Below are 17,753 nucleotides of genomic sequence, written 5' to 3' on the forward strand. Positions count from 1 at the left end.
CAACATTATGCAATTACATATTTACACAAGGCTATCATGCTGATTGACCACCAGTGGTTCATATCAAGCTCTTAGAAAAAAAGCTAAATAAAATATATTTTATTTTTAACAAATATTAAAATCATGCCATGTACACAATCTTTTCCCCACACATTTTTGCGATGCAAAGTTTTTGTGTGACAGCAGCAATATTAGTTATTATACTGTACATTTATTTATTTCATTCGATTTTCACAGAATTTTTTTATTAATGGATTGTCGGTATGCTTTTATACTAATATATTTCAGGTCTATGTTTAATTTATAAAATTCATACACAACATAATATTTGCTGGCGTCAGTATCATTTAATTTCATTTTAACTTTAATTTTAACATTCTAACATTCTGTTCATACCATATGATGATAAATATAATCAGTTAGGCCTCTGAACAATTCATTCATACAGTATAACACCATTGCCTTTACTGAAGAAGAGCCCTCAAAGAACCACCACTTCCTTTTTTAGACTGTAGCAACCAGCTAAAAAGTTAGACCAATTACTCGATTAGTTAAATGCTTGTTTTGAGACCAAAATAGCGCAATTAGAACTGCTGGCAGGAAGAGGAAATGAAGATCTGGCAGGAAGAGGAAATGAATTATATCCTCCAGAAGGTATCAAGGGCTTCTAATTAGGAAGTAGGTAATTGTGTATAACCTTAGTTATGCAACACAAGCATGTTTAGCATGAATGAGTGTGCGTTATTTGTTTTAGAAAGGTTCATGTTTAGCGAAATAATCTGTATCTTTTATTTATTTAAGGCTCCTTACTTATCATTGCAAATTCATTGGCTGAAGTCAGAAAGTCTTGGGACACAATACTAGCTCCTATCCCATAACATTTGGCATGTCAGTGGGGAATACACTCATCAAAAAGGGAAGTGTTCAATCAAACAATCTATACAGCACAAAAAGTAAGGACATTTGTGATTTGGTAGATGATTTTTTTCTTGTACCAATGCTTATTGGCAATAAACCGTATACTGATGGAAAGCCTGTTATTTTTGTTTTCTAAATAGAGCCACAGTTGTGAAGAGCATGCCTTTGTAAGATGAGCTGTTGAGTTGTTGTGTCTGGTCAGTCTCATCACTTTTGTTGTGGTCTGAGTTAGGTTCAGACTTAGACAGGAAACTTGTGGGTTGTGAAACCAAAGGTCCAATCAGAGCCGTGATTAGTAGACCTTTTATTTGATTAGGAGACCTTATATTTCTCCTGTACGTTATACAAAGTAACTCTGTATCTGTATCTATTATTATTTTTCTCCCATTTTTCTTCCAATTTATCTGACCAGTTGTCCCACCCTTTTATCTGCTAGCCAGCTGTATATCCCCATCACAAGTGATGCCTCAACACAAGGAGGGTGAAGACTAGCACATGCCTCCTCCGATACATGTGAAATCAGCCACAGCACTCGGAGGAAAGCGCAGCGTCTCGGTTCCGATACAACAGCTTACAGATGCCTTGTGCTGATCGACATCACCCTAGGAGTGATGAGGGGAAAGAGCGCCATCTACCCACACAGAGAGGCAGCAAGACCATTTGTTCTCTCTCAGGGCTCTGGCAGCTGATGGCAAGCTTCATGACCGGGATTTAAACCAGCAATCTTCCAATTTATAGTGGCAGCGCCCTAGTCCACTGGACCATCAGGAGCCCAATTTTTGATTTTTAATGATTTTACATTATTAGTTTACAAGAAACTAGATAGTAGTAATGTTCTCTAACGTTAAATCTCACTGTTCTGATTGGATAAAAAAATGTACAACATTTTCCTTTCCATTTTCCTCACATTTCATAAATATAATAGTTTCATTTTTGTACTATATGATTTAAACAATCACAATATATCACTTTGCTCACAATATTGCAATATATTGTGATATATTGTATTGTACCTCCTGTATCATGATGCATTTCATATTGCCATCTTCTATTCAATACATAGCTCAGCTCAGCTCAGTGGCTGTAACTGTATAAAGAGCAGTCTGTGTATGTTATCAGATGGAGAGACGTCAGGACGTCATGACGCTGTTATAACTTGCTGTTATGACTTGTTGTTATGAGGAGGAAATTCTCACTGACTTCTCTTGTCTCCAGTAGTCATCTGGGCTTGTGGTCAATACTGCAAATTAGTGATAACCCCTGTATCTCCACCACCTCCTCCTAATACACACACGCAATCACACACCCCCCCGTACACACACTGCAGCCACAGAGCGGAACTGGTGCTGGTAGCTGATTTTCCCATAAGATAATGGCAGGAGGCAATTACAGACAGCGCACACACTAACACACATACACAAATACAAACACAGAAGATATACTATACATTGCCTTATTGTCATCTACTGTGAGGTTAATAATAAAGCAATAAGATTATTTGCTATATTTATTAAAAAGAAAAAAAAATGTCCCAAATTATACCCTAACGTAGCAGAACATTGCTTTTATACAGCTAAGAAGCATCGAAATACAATATTTTAGACCACATCCACGTTCACTATCACTTTGATCTCAATAGACAGTTTTTCTGCCAAGTAGCCTTTGTGATTATGATTATTATGATTAAAAAAATGATACCATGAACAGTAATAATCCATTATCCAACTTTTTTATATACTTAAAAAAAACTATTTGAGCAGGATTAATGGATACAACAACAAGTCATGGAAAAGCAGTGTGCAAATTGATGATTATTGTTTTATTTGATTTGATGAATCAAATGAACAGGCTACAGTCCGATATACTTGCCTGTGAACGACAAAAGAGCTAGACCTTAGAGCAGTTAGCGGCTAATGCTGCTCCAGCAGTGCTAGCCAGGGTTAGCAGCAGACTACAGGCTGATAATACTCACCTCTGAACGGTAAAAGAGCTAGCCCTTAGCACGGTTAGTCGCTAATGCTAATAGCTGTATAACTCTGTACTTTAGCGGAGTGGCTTGACTGTCCCTTACAACATGACTGGTAAAATTCATACATAAGGTGAACCAGATTTTAAGGCACAATTTTTTAAGCGTGCCTCATACAGTAAATATACGGTAGGTCAGTTGGACAAAACGTATTCGATTCATATCTAGATTCATGTAGACAACAGACAGCAGTCTTTCACCAGGAGGTATACTACCCAAAGGCAGCCTCTTAATAGAGGCACTATTGCTTTTCTCAATGAACGTATCTTACTAGTTATACATTATACATTTTATACTGCAATAAATCACTGTATGTAGTGATGTCATCTAGTTTATTTAGATCTACTGTATTAGATCTACTTTTTTCTGTACATCTGTCTTTCTCCAGACCTCTGCTCTCAGTTGCTGGAATGTAAAACACAGTGTCATTATGGCTGAGGTAGCGTCTTCCATGAAGTGATGACACAGCTTCTAGTGCTTGTACTCTACTCTAAAGGCCTAAATGTTATGTGATCATTGCCCCCTCATAATTACTTTAAAGTGCCCCTAGAGACTCTGCCTCGTCAAACAGTGAGGCAAGATTTATAGCCCTCTCTTCTAGTCCACTCCAGTTCAGTCCAGTGCTGGGAGTGTGTTGTGTTGTGTGTTTGGCTCAACATGGAGACAGCTGCTTTGTCATAATCCCTAGCAACATATAAATGCCATCATTTCTGGTCTTTTTTTAATTGAAACCATACATTGCTCATGCCTAAACAAGCAAACAGACACCAATGACAGCCCATCACGCAACACAGTTGTGTGTTTTTTGTTTTTTTTATGGCTTCTTCACTTGTTGCGTTTCCAGCTGACACTTAATTGCTTCCCACAGTCTCCAGGAGCTTCTTCCATCTGCCTCTGCAATGACAAGTCTGCGTGCTCTAGAGTACACTTAGAGTTGCAGAGTGCACTTAGTCTGATACCATGTTTACACGAGTTGTTTTTAAGGCATTTGGGTGGTTTCTAAGTAGATAATGAAGGACAGCATGGATACTTGAAAGCAGTGGTGTGCAGTGAGGCCCTTCTTACCCTTCAGAGAAGGGGTGACAATAGGTGCATGTAAATCATTACATAATATTTAATCAGGAAATATAGCATAGCATATATTTTATAAATTAACTAAAATAAAAAACAGCAACTAATTTAAAGCATTAGTCTGCGTTTTTCATGCACATTCCTAAATCACTCACTTCACAATTCCAGCCCCATGAATCCTGACATTGTCATCTTGGAATATGTCTGTGTCATCAGGGAAGAAAAAATCCACTGATGTTATGAATAACGTGGTCTATATTCAGTATATTCAGGTTGTCAGCTGATCTCATTCTTTTAGCACATACTGTTGCTGAACCCAAACCTAACTAACTGCAGCAACAACAGATCATTTGATTAGTTAAATCCAGGTGCTGACTTTTTTTTTGGCCAGGCAGTGTATATTGCTTTGTTTTGCAACAATCTGAAAGTTACTGGAAAGCACTGACTCTAAAACATTAAATATCTCAATTTATGACACATCCTATAAGAATTAGAGTATTGCAGATAAATATGTACAGTGGCTTGCAAATGTTTGGAGCTTCTCTAGTCAGTTATTTGTTACCCTGAATAACAAGGCAAGTACAAATATATATCTTTTTTAATATATTAGGCAATAGTTATTTACATATTTTTCCTATTAACTGATCACAGTAAATAACTATACATTCTAAGTAGTGTAACAGCAAGGCAGTATATAGTATTTTCATCACTGGTGTAAAATGGTGAAAACATTATTAGCTATTTTAGCTTATTAAAATAATAAAAGTTACTTGTTCTGTACATGGTAATATAGTTCTCCCTACCAGCAGAAAGGACAGCTTCCTCTCTAGTCTCATTTGTTTCCTCTCTGAGGCCCGATCCTGCCAGATATGTTCACAGATCTCTGGGGGGGGGCATCCCGGGGCACTGCTGCTAACCTAAGCATCAGACGTTTAGGGGGTGTGCCGTCTAGATTGGTTCCCCTGATTATAAAAATAGGGGGAAAGAAAAATAGACCTACTGTCAGTTTCTACTGAAGTCCCACCATTGTTAGATTTAAGTGAATGGAGATTAGATTAATACAATTATTAGTATCACTGGATGGATATACTGTACACTGGTTAAACTGTTTAAAAAAGTCCTTGTATGTGTATCTGTGTGGATCTGTGTGTTTTTGTGTATACTGTTTTAAAGTATGAATATATGGAGATCTGGTGTCTAAGCCAATTGGTCCTTGACTTAGAAATGTTTTTTTGTGGGGTCTTTTTTATAGTTAATTAATAAATGTTTGTTTTATACAATATGGCGGCCTAGTAAGGAGCTAGTAGTCCTAGTGTTAGGTTATTGTGCTGTTGTGGCTTTGCAGGAATGGTAGCAGAAGCACACTGATGCTATTTATTACAATATTTAAAGATCCACTAGGTAGGATTGAGATTTTGTGCTCGTGGGCTCAGCTTGTGGGACAGTTGTAGAGTGTAATAATGATTTCAGGCGGATTAGTTTCTCTTTCTTGTTTTCTGGCTTTCAGTTCTCGCGAGCGTTGAGCTCAGAGGAGCCCGTCACAGACACGAGAGCTCCGCTATTCCTCCTATTACACCTCAATGCAGCACTGCAGTGAGTTTCAAGCTGTAATTTTACTTTTTTTTTCTTTCAAAAATCAAGAAAATCCTACCTAGTGCTGCTTTAATCTCCTCTCCACTCAAGAACACTACTACTCTCAATTTAAAAGATAAAATATTAAGCACTGCTGCTTTAACAAAAGTAATTTTCCTGTAAATCACATTAAACTGATATAAAGTTTTAAAGATATAATCTCACTTAAGCAGCCTATATTAACAATTAATATTTTATCAACAAAAAATATTTTTTAATGTTTTTTTTACAGTTACTGCTAAGTTGGGCCACACCACATGATTTTGACACTTTAAATAACTGAAAAATGACAGTCACTGTAGTGATTTTATGCATTTAAAATGTATATATTTAATATTTGAAAATAATGTAGTTTAACAGGCATCACATCATTAACCCAACTACAGTAATACACAAAAAACACCCTTTAGATACTAATACTTAGTGTAAATGTGTGTGTTGGCTTAATGGACCATGCTTTATAGCCACTCTGTTTGTTTTCTTCAGTGGCCAATCAGTTGAGTAAATCTGGTACATCTAGACGTTCCAATCCCTGAGAGGCCTTAAACTGTGGCTGCCTTAAAGAGCTGCTGAGATCTTATTCGGTAAGCTATGCGAGCCCAATTCTCCAGGGCTGGAACTCACAAAGCACCAAGGGCTGTTGATCTAGGATCAGATTCCTCCTCTATTCATCGTGATCACAGTTACAGATACCGATACTGATCTGAGATCAGATCCTTGAGATCAGATTCTTTGTGAATAGTTACTTGTGTACACTGTCCGTTGAACCAAAAGCTAATTTAGGACAAGCCTGTATAAGTTGAATTTACTTAAATATGCTTCACACAGTAAATCTAATTCAAATTGTAGTCATGTAAACCAAATAAATTTGTATTTAGACTTTTTTTTTAATTTCAAATAAAATGTAAGTTTAGAAATATGCTTAACTTTTACAGCTTATACCTTCGAGGCCAGTTAGATAATCGCAATATACAGGAAAAAAATAAAAGACCACTTAAAGTTGATGAGTTTCTTTGATTTTACCAAATTAAAAACCTCTAGAATATAATCAAGAGGAAGATGGATGATCACAAGTCATCAAACCAAACTGAACTGCTTGAATTTTTGCACCAGGAGTGGCATAAAGTTATCCAAAAGCAGTGTGTACGACTGGTGGAGGAGAACATGCCAAGATGCATGAAAACTGGGGGGGGAGACTACACACTCACGATGAGTGTCAATATCAGTTTAGGGACAAACCCAAATATTAAAATATTTGTTATTTCTGCATGACCAGGATTTGAATCAACAATCTCACTCTGCGCTCCACTTTTGTCACTATAAGTTGCATTAGTTTTTTAGTTTTACATTGCCATATGTGGATAATAATTCCTACTGTATGCACTCAACTTAATATAATCTAATTTTATCAGAATGCATATGTAACTGCAAATGTTCAACTACTAATTACAGTAGTTGAGTTATATTTGTAAAAATTCAGTTTTACATCAAACAGACTTCATTTATTGTGGGTTTACAGTGCAGTTACAGATACTGATCGGCAGCTTTTTCAACAAGATATTAAGCGATTATTTATTCAGACTACTGTCCTCCAGTGGCCTGGTTCTGGTAAATTGCATATTCATTCTGCAGGCCACCTACTTGGCTATTGGCTGCTACATAGAGAGCTAACAGAGCTAGCAGCCAAGCCTCATGCTGGTAAACACATCTGTGCAGCATTGCTGCGGGCTAGCATTCTTGACCCAGATGCTAGACGCTAACACTACACGAGGTGTGATCAAAACAAACAGCGCACACAGTCGCTCGCCTTCATATCATACAAACAGCTGCAGATGCTAGTGGATAAAGAGCAGCAGCCGCACAGTCGTTGGGAGATCTTACAGAATTAGCGAGTGTTAGCGAGAAGTAGATACTGTACGTAGCGAGAGTCTCTTTAGTAACGGTTGAAACCAGCTGGCCCAACTTTTATCACAGGGTTGTTTCTCTTGCTTTGAAGCTGAGGGGGTGGGACGGGTGAACGCGAGGCCCTTTTCCAGAGCTGGCAGCCTCCAAAAACTATTTGCTGATTACAAGCCAGCTCTCCGAAATGTAAACATGATGTCAGCGGACAGAGCTAGCTCCACTATGGCTTCCATTAGCTTGATTACACTGAATTAAACACGCACTTAGCCATGTGTACTCACACACAGCCAAAACAGTGCTAGCTCTCGAGAAGCCAGGCCGAGAACGAAAACATGAACTCATTAACCACGAGATTGTGCAATTCAACTGTCTACACTCGTCTGGACGCACACTCTCTATCAAACACGTCGTACACATGCTGTTAGCGAATATCTTAAGCTTTTGAAATCTCAAGTAGGCAATAGCCTAAGAAATGTCTTGTGTCTTTGGGTTATACGAAACTCGAGGCAGTTTTAAGGTGCATTTGCTCCTTAAAAAAGTCGCAAAAAGTCTCTTGATTTCAGAGTAATCTTAAATAATGATTTTAGCAGATTATCCTGTTTTCTGTAGTGTCTAAAATCCATTCTTTAGTCCTGTGTCTTCTCCCAGAGTAGTCGAGACCACCCTGCTCATGAATCATGAATAAGAAACATAATATTAATATTATATAAGACTCAGTGTCTTGTGGTGTAGAGTGGACACTGATGCTTAGTCTCTGACTTTACATATTTAAGATGGAGCAGCTAGGTAGGAGTGTATAATAAAGTGGACAGTGAATAGTAGATACAGGGTTGAAAAACTCCAGCAGCACTGCTGTGTCTGATCCACTCAAATTAGCACAACACTAATATTAACCCTTACAATGTACATCATGTATTTTCTTTGTTTTTTTTTTATGTTTTGTTGCACATGACACTAATTGAGACCTGTTGTTAATCAAACAGACTAAAAACGAGCCAATGACCTGGAAACTGGCCTGCTGCACTGGAAAAACATCCCGACACTAGAGCCAAAGAGGCAAATTTAAAGAGCTAATTTTTACAAATTGTGTGTGATTCAGAACATTTTTTTTACCATGTTTATTTTAGTGTTTAGGGATAGCTTGTGAACAAAAACGTCAATATCAAATCTACAATAAAAATGTTAAGCACAGGCTTCCATAGACAGTTTAATAGACAGATACGTATTTTAGTTAATTGGATTTGATGTTCATATAGATTTTGTATTAGAATATATAACACATAATTTTGGCCTGAAAGGATTAAAGACCCTATTTTAACCTCTTAACGTTTAATGTATTTGTATTTAAACAGTCAATCGTGCAGTGCACCGCTTGATCTAGGGTGTGTTAGTGTGTCTTTGCTATCATAACAATGGGAAAAGTATGCTTTGCATGTCATGAAACACACACAAGCCTGTACTAATTCTCTTAATTAATAATGAGTGTGTTTTGGGTATAATGTGAAATAAACAAGAGTCTCACATGCCATTCCTTTTCTATGTGGCTCTGACTTAGGTGGATTGCTGGTCAATGTCTTTATATGTGAGCAGCCTCTCACATTTTCAACCTTGATTACAATTAGTAAAAAAATCCTTTGGGTCAGGCATTAGTCATTATAAGCATATGATTGGCTCTTTTTCTGAGCTTCTGATGAAGAAGCTAAAGTGGAGGTCTCTCGCAGTAATATGATTCATATTAAAGCTCTGTATTAACCTCACTGCAATGACATGCTGGTTAACCTCAGAGCTGGAGGCAAATAAAGAAAGAACGAAGGAGAGGAGACGGCTAGCCACAACCAAAGCACCGGGCCAGACCAACCAGGAGCTAATCTGCTGCATATGCTGGCCATGGAAATAATGAGACGATACTTCAGCTATATCTGCACGCGACATTGAAATTAGAAGACTTGCATGGGTTTGTTTTTTAATAGGTAGTAGATAAGTGTGAGTAATCCTTTTGGCACATAAATTAATGTTGTAATATTCCAAAGCTGCATTTCTGAGTTGCTTTGAAGTGTACGCTAAAAAATAAAGGTGCAGAGCAGTTATTTGGAGTGCATATGCAACATGGGAAGGTGTTTTGAGTTGAAGAAGGGAGACAGGGACCTCTCAAGGATAGGTGTGGCAATGCAATGGACCATTGCATAGTATCTATGTCTTAAAGCAAGCTCCTGAAATGAAAGCAGCATGTGGATGAGCATTGTCCTGTTGGAATGGCTCCGTGGAGTGTATGTTAAGAAAAGGTAGGGCCACTGGTTGTAAGTGCCTGTAATGAAGACCAAAAGTAATCTGTTATTATATGAAATTGGACCACACACAATGACACCAGGCCCCAACTGTTGATCTGTTTAGCTAGGTTGAGCAATGTTGAAAAAAAGAAGTTGAGAAGAATGACCACATTCTCATTCATTGTAATTCTAATGCTTTTTATTTTAATAGCAAAACACAAATAAGTTATTATTAGCAATATTTCATTTTCCCACTGTCTGTCCTCCACCAATACGAAACTATACAGGTAAAACTAATGCATCACTTCTCAGGAAACATAATCATCAGCTCACAGATGCCTTGTGCTGAGCGACATCACCCTTTGGAGTGATGTGGGGAGAGAGCGCCATCTACCCACCCAGAGAGAGCAAGACCAGTTGTGCTCTCTCAGGGCTCCAGCAACTGATAGCAAGCTGCATGACCGGGATTCTAACCAATTCAATTATTGTTAAAGGAGAATTTTGTCGAAAAGCCCACCTTCATTCACCCCAACATTCTAGAATACAGGGCTTATAATAGATGCTCCCAACAGGCTTACAATGTTAGAGGTAGAGTATAAAATAATATTATAGAGATTTTTTCAGCAATAGCTGGAGTTAATTTTGCAATCTGTTCCGAAATCAAACCTATTCTTCATGCTCATCACTCAACTTATTGTAACATATAATATAAACAGTGTTTTTCACTGTGTACTTACAGTGTTATCAGTGCATAATTTTAAAAATCAGGGTCCCTCACCAAAGAAGTATAGAGCTACTTTGAGCTTGTTAATAGTGTAAAAATTGTGATTTCTTTGCATTGGGCAGCTTTATGCCACTATCTCTAGCATTGTAAGCCTGCTGGGAGCATCAATTAAAAGCCCTATGCACTAATCACATTGTTGAGACCTGAAAACTGATTCTGAAAATCCCAAAGTTTGAGATAAACTCAAAAGAGTGGACAGAACCTCTAACTGAGGTAAAGTTTCTACACCAATTAAAGGTTTCATCTCCTTTAAAGGCGAGTCTCAGGCAGAAATCACTCAAGAACCTGTACTTTTAGTGTACTTTAGGAGGTCGTAATTACATTTTGAGTCATGAAAACAAATGAGAGACCATGTCAATGACTGTGGAACCCAATGAGGGACATGGAGTCTTCCCTAGAGACATTAAACCCCTGGTGCCAGTGGTGTTGCAGCTTTCCCACAGTATGGGAGGCCCGTGGCCTTCAGTGCACAGTGCATTAGTTGAGCTCAGCAGCTTTGGGTGGAAATATGCGATGCTCAGAAACAGCTTCGGCCTGCGCTCATACTGCGACCGTGGTCATCAGAAAAAAGGGAACAGATGAGGTGAAGCTGGTCTCAGATCAGCGTGAACAGGACCTTGAAGAGATCCTTCATAAAAGCTGTGGAGGAAGTGTCTTTAGGAAACGGCTGCTAAGAGATTATTGCGGTTTTGAGGTTCTCTATTGAAACCAGCCTCATGTGTTTCTTCATTTCTTCTGGCTGCTCAGGCTCACCAATATTTGTTTCACGAAGGTGGCTTTCTTCTGGCCCCATGCGTTGCATACTAGATGGCCCCCCTGTCAGTGTGTAGTCATTCCCCACAGGCTACCTTAGGTGCATTTCTTGAGCTCATCATCTTTGGGTTTAAATTTAAGCTAGTCTAAGAACAGCTCCGGCCTACACTCAGACTGAGACCTTGGTTATCAGAAAGAGACAACAGACTAAGGGAAGTTGGTCTCAGATCAGCATAAAGAAGACCTTGAAGAGATCATTCGTAAAAGCTGTGGAGGAAGTCACTCAGGAAACTGCTTTGAGAGATTATTGCGGTTTTGAGCTTCTCTATTTAAACCAGCCTCATGTATTTCTTCTGGCTGCTCAGGCTCACTAATGTTCGTTTCACAAGGGTGGCTTTTTAATAAAGTAAATGTCCGTGTTTATGTCATTTCAAGGCTTTAGATTAGTAAAAGATGATTGAATAACACAGAGCTGACCCCATCACAGAGATGTTTGCTAGATATTTATTAATAAAAGGAAAACTGAATATTTTTCCAGTAAAAAAAACTCAATTCAAAACACATGGTAAAGATTTGATCTTTGCGCTCATGCTGACAGCTGGGACTGGTGCCCATCAGTCATATTTAATAAAACGTTTTTATTTTGATTTCCAGTGTGTAAAGTTAAAGTATGATGTGGGGTTAAGCTTTGCAGACGCTTTATTTGAGGCTGGGAGGAGTGCCTCTCAAAACAATTTTAACAAGACGTACTTACATAAAATATTTTTACTGTTTTGGCCTTAGAGCCAAGCTATAATGAATAGTGATTATTTTTTATTTTGTTTATGTTCTCAGTGTCTTATTAAGTGTAATTAAGCTTTTCAAAATAATAATTAAAATTCCATACAATAAATGGACCTGACCTCCACCATTTGTGTTTACTCTGTAAACCCACAAATTAGTTTGAAATCAAATAAATAAAGTCTCTTTTATGTCAAGTTGAATATGTCTAAACATTACTCTACTCAACTCAGTATTGGCAGCCACTTTACATTTAAATGCGATCTTTGAGTTGAATCTTAAACTTAGAATAATTGAATTGAGTCTGTTGCCATTGAACTTAGAACTTCTTTTCTATTGGCTTCTGGCACCTTTGTTTGCATACTGGAGTCTCCACAGTTTCTGGCACTCACCGTCAGTATGTAGTCATACCCCACAGGCTTCCTTAGGTAAACCTTTGGCTTATATATTATGAGTAAACGTTGTTGGCTGTGTGCTGTACTTTATAGCATTTTCTTTCATCATATTGGTTTCTACAAGTATTTCAAATCTATATTGTTATAGGTTCTAAATACACATTTATTTTATTCATCTGACCCTAAAATTTTAAGTATTACCATTGCGCAAATCAATTGATATAACAAAAAGAATCACTTAAATTTACTTACAATTTAGTCATAATTTAATAATGTAATAATAATATAATGTACACATAATAATATTGTTGAATTAAATCAAGCTTCAGTTAAACTTTGTTTAAAAACTGATTTTTTATTGTATAGTAACAGGCCTAGGAATGAAGCAAGATATAAGTTTGGTCAAATTAAGTCAAATATATATTTTTTTAATTTAATATTTTTATTTTTAGTATCATGCACAATGATATTGTGATTATATCAGTATCAACCAATAATTACTTTTTTTTAAATCATTAGTATCTGGTAATATGGCCAATATTTAAAACCGGTACTTGCTGACGTATTTATTGTATGTCAGAAAAAACTGCACTACTTTCAAATGTATTGATTTGAGCTTATTTTTAGTTATTTGTATTAGTTTCAAAGTTATACTGCAGTGTCTAATTCCTCTGTAAGTTATAAATGTATATATTGGCATTAGCAGATATACATGTGCAATATCAGAAGTTATAGTTAGTTATAGTTTTATTTTAGCGATGTATTTTATAATAAATATTATTTCGATATTCATATTTCAAAATGTACAATTTCTCATTGTTTTTATATATAAGGTATTTGGTAGCTTTTCTTATTATCCTCATACCTTACGATTTTGTTGTTGTTTGTTTTGTAGGAATCTAATGCCCCGTACCCTGGAGGGTCAGATCACCATGGAGAAGACCCCCAGCTACTTTGTGACACGAGAAGCCCCTGGCCGCGTCTTCGCCATGAGCCGCCACACCAAACTCATCGTGGTGGTGCGAGACCCCGTAACCCGGGCTGTTTCAGACTACACTCAGACTCTGTCTAAAAACCCGGGACTGCCTTCCTTTCAGAGCCTGGTCTTCAAAAACTCCACCATGGGCCTGATCGACACGTCGTGGAGCGCCGTGCGGATCGGCATCTACGCCAAGCACCTGGAGAACTGGCTCCGGTACTTTCCTCTCTCGCGGCTGCTCTTCGTGAGCGGGGAGAGGCTGGTGACGGACCCGGCGGGGGAGATGGGCAGAGTGCAGGACTTTCTGGGGTTGAAGAGGGTTGTCACCAACAAGCACTTCTACTTCAACCAGACTAAAGGCTTTCCCTGCCTAAAGAAGCCTGAAGGGAGCAGCAGGCCGAGGTGTCTGGGCAAATCAAAAGGCCGAGCTCATCCTCAGATACCGTCGGAAGTGTTGCTTAGACTCAGAGACTTCTACAGACCCTTCAATCTGAAGTTCTATCAGATGACGGGTCAGGATTTTGGCTGGGAATGAAGACTTTTTTAATAAGTCTAGAGCTGATAATATTGATTATATTAGTAATCAGATAAGCTGCACTCTGAAAAATAAAGGTTCGTACATGGTTCTTGGCCTGGATGTGTAGTTATACACTGTTAACTGTATCATTTCTATTAGGGCAGCACAATATATCGTTTCGGTATTGTCATCACAATATGTGCACCAAATTTGCACGATTGTGTTTGATCTTTCATGGATTTTTTAATATTGCGATATATATCGCAGAGCAGCAACATTTTTCCATTATCATGCAGCCCTAATTTCCATGAGGAAATATTTTCAAAAACACAATAAGAAAAGTCTCCATTTTTAATAAAAAAAATACCTTGATAAGGTCTCTAAAAGTTACGTTCAGATTAAACCTACAACATGGAAGACCTCCAGGATCAGAATTTAGCATCCTATGTGTTGAGGTTTTTTTACAGTCTAAATAACCCATTTTGCCACCTTTATTTTTATGAGTGCACTGATTTCCAGCAATTAAAATTACACTTGGACTTAAAGGGACTTAACAGCAGCAAACTTTGCCTTGCCTTTTAATAACAATTTAACAATTCTACATATATTACAATTTGTAGACTTATGAGACATGTATATGAGACTTATAAAAGACACTAGCAGGAGAAATTAAAACATACAGACATGCAACTGCACATTAATAATGCAACTGTTACAGCCACAAACAGGTCATTTGGCAGTGCAACGAGTAGCAGGTTTCATTTCATTATTTTGTTATATTTCGTTTTTTCTTTGTATTTTTATGGTTCATAAAAATCTTAATATCAGACAGACAATGGCGAGATTTATTCCTCTTTATAACGTGTATTTAATTTAGACATTAAAGAATATTTTCTGTTCTCTGAAGCAGGAGTGGACAGTTTCTTTTACTGGTTTTAATTTTCCCAAATACTGCACTGTTAAAAAAAATATTTTTTTTTATCAGAGAATATTTTAGTTTTTTATTTGTTAAAATATCCATCTAAAAGCAGAAAATTCTAGGGTTCCACTTATACAGACTGTTTTTTTTTTTTAATTGAATTACACATTTCTATAAATGGTGGATTCTTGTCATTGAAAAATGTACAGGTAGAAAACTGTAAACTTTCTTTGGGAAAACTTGTAAAAAGCGTTATTTTCCTCTGTTTTGTTTCAGACGTATGCAGGCGAGAATTTAAAGTTGTACTGGACTATGCCTTATTTCATGTCAGACTGCCAGAATATAACATGCTCTGTTCTGTATATTTGTTATTTATATGTAAAATGGTATATTTTATGATATTTTATGATGTGGTGGATGTTTTACCACATGCAACTGTGCCTGTGATTACGTGGATTTTTCTGATTTTGTTTCCAGATCCACTGTTAATAACAATGTTCTGAAATGTAATTTATACTGTGTACGATGTAAGCTGCTGATAAGCTGTTTTTTCCCAAATAAACATATCTGACAGTTGATTGATTTTTATTGTGTATGCTTTTAGATTTCTCAGAAATGGCAACTTAAAAGTAGAAAGAAAACTATTCTTAATTTTTTGTGGACATCATTATAAAAATATTTTATTTATTGTTTTTTTGGAGCAATTCCATTTGTCCATTCATCATTTAAAATGTACACTTTTTTTAAAGAATAACCAGTCAGATTCCAATTTTTTTTATTCTTTTTAAATTGGAAATTTAAATTTATCTTTGAGGACAGATTTGCACACTCTTGGTATTTTAATCTCAGTGTTTTCATGAGGTAGAGTCACCTGGAATAGATTTCTCAGCATATTGAAGGAGTTCCCAGAGGTGCTGAACAACAGTTACTGCTTTTCCTTCACGCTGTGAAGCTCCAGCTCATCCCAAATCACTGTCTCAGTTGATCAGGTGTAGGTCTGGGCCCAATTTTTTTTTACTATGTAGTTCCTTATGTGTCCCTTAATTTTTTCATGACTTCAATATAAATCCACAATGTAGAAAATCAATTAAAGTGGCAGTCTGTATTATTTAGTTTTTAAACTGAAAGCAAAAGTATTTCTGAGTGAAGAAGGGATAAAATGTTGTGTTTAATGATACCAGAGTGCTGGAACGACCATCCCTGCTAAGCCTGATAATTTTATAATATATTAATTCTAAAAACTGGGGTGTTGGGTCGCTTTTCGCAGGAGTTCTGCTGGCCACGTCACGCGTCTTTACGTACTCACATCACACGTACAGCCTCTAAAAGAGGATCCAGCTCAGTTTTACTGAACGCATGCGGCTGGTGGAGCAATGGAGACTTCAGAAGGGAAAACTGGAGTGAAGTTTCTGACTAAGAGCTAAGAGCGTGTGACTGAACATAACCTGGAATCGGAATCATTGATATACAGCTCTGGAAAAAAATAAGATACCACTTAAAAATGATGAGTTTCTTTGATTTTACCAAATTAAAAACCTCTGGAATAAAATCAAGAGGAAGATGGATGATCACAAGCCATCAAACCAAGCTGAACTGCTTGAATATTTGCACCAGGAGTGGCAAAAAGTTATCCAAAAGCAGTGTGTAAGACTGGTGGAGGAGAACATGCCAAGATGCATGAAAACTGGGATTAAAAACCACCAGGGTTATTCCACTAAATATTGATTTCTGAACTCTTAAAACTTTGTGAATATTAACTTTTTTTTTCTTTGCATTATTATAGGTCTGAAAGCTCTGCATCATTTTTGTTATTTCAGTCACTTCTCATTTTCTGTAAATAAATGCTCTAGATGAATTTTTTTTTTTTGGAATTTGGGAGAAATGTTGTCTGTATTTTCTAGAATAAAAAAACAATGTTCATTTTACTCTTTATTATTGCAAAAATAGCATAAAATAGGTGATAATAAATCAGAATACAGTTCTACTCTCTGTGTGGAGGTGGTAAAAACCTCGTTAGAAATCTCGTTAGAAACCTCGCCCACAGAGCTGTTTACCAGATCAGATAAAAACGAGTGAGAGCGTGAGTGAGAGATCGGACAGCAGCGCACTTAGAGCTAAATCTGAAATTAACGTGGCAGGAGGAAGTGCCCTGATGTGTGAGCAATCAATTTGCTGGGGTCATTGGAGACCTTTGGCGATGCATTCTGTGACCTATGACCCCTGAACAACCCCCCACACCATGTCATATTAAAGCGGTGACCACCGGAGCAGCCCCCGTTCCTCCCCATGCATTCGTTTTACACATCCACCGAGGCCTCCTCCACCTCCAGTGATCAATACCTGCCTGTTTTAGTTTATAGTCCCAGCAGCAGCTCCCTATCTCCAGCCTGTCCCAGCAGAACCATGATTTAACCCGGGTCAAGTAGAGGCCACATCTCACACGTCTGTAAAATATTATTTAATACAAGATTTATACCTCACTATACCTTCATTACTGAAGCTTCACTGGAAACATATATAGACACAGGTAGCAGAACAGAAAACATGGTTTTAGTGTTACGAACATGATACCATATTGTAATATATATTTACACCAGGATTTTAAATCAGTTTTAACTTAAAAAATAATTTAACATTAAAAAATATCCTTTAAAATGTACTATTTATGTAATGGAAAATGTATACTGTGTGTGATGTGTGACGTGACAAAAAAACAATTCTATAGCTCTGGAAAAAAATTAAAAGACCGCTTCAGTTTCTGAATCAGTTTATCTGATTTTGCTATTTATAGGTACTGTATATGTTCGATT

At 37.2% G+C, this 17,753-nt stretch overlaps 1 protein-coding gene across 1 annotated transcript in view; it reads left to right on the forward strand.

Annotated features, from left to right (window-relative positions):
* Positions 1–15,521, forward strand: part of si:dkey-121b10.7 (heparan sulfate glucosamine 3-O-sulfotransferase 3B1) — a 29,870-nt gene extending 14,349 nt beyond the window's left edge. Inside the window, exon 2 of the mRNA XM_007259032.4 lies at positions 13,424–15,521. Within this exon, the coding sequence (XP_007259094.1) occupies positions 13,424–14,042 (619 nt within the window). The 3' untranslated portion in view covers positions 14,043–15,521. The remainder of the gene's footprint in view (positions 1–13,423) is intronic.
* Positions 15,522–17,753: the final 2,232 nt, after the last annotated feature.

This window comes from Astyanax mexicanus, chromosome 21, assembly GCF_023375975.1.
Source record: "Astyanax mexicanus isolate ESR-SI-001 chromosome 21, AstMex3_surface, whole genome shotgun sequence".
Taxonomy (NCBI): domain Eukaryota; kingdom Metazoa; phylum Chordata; class Actinopteri; order Characiformes; family Acestrorhamphidae; genus Astyanax; species Astyanax mexicanus.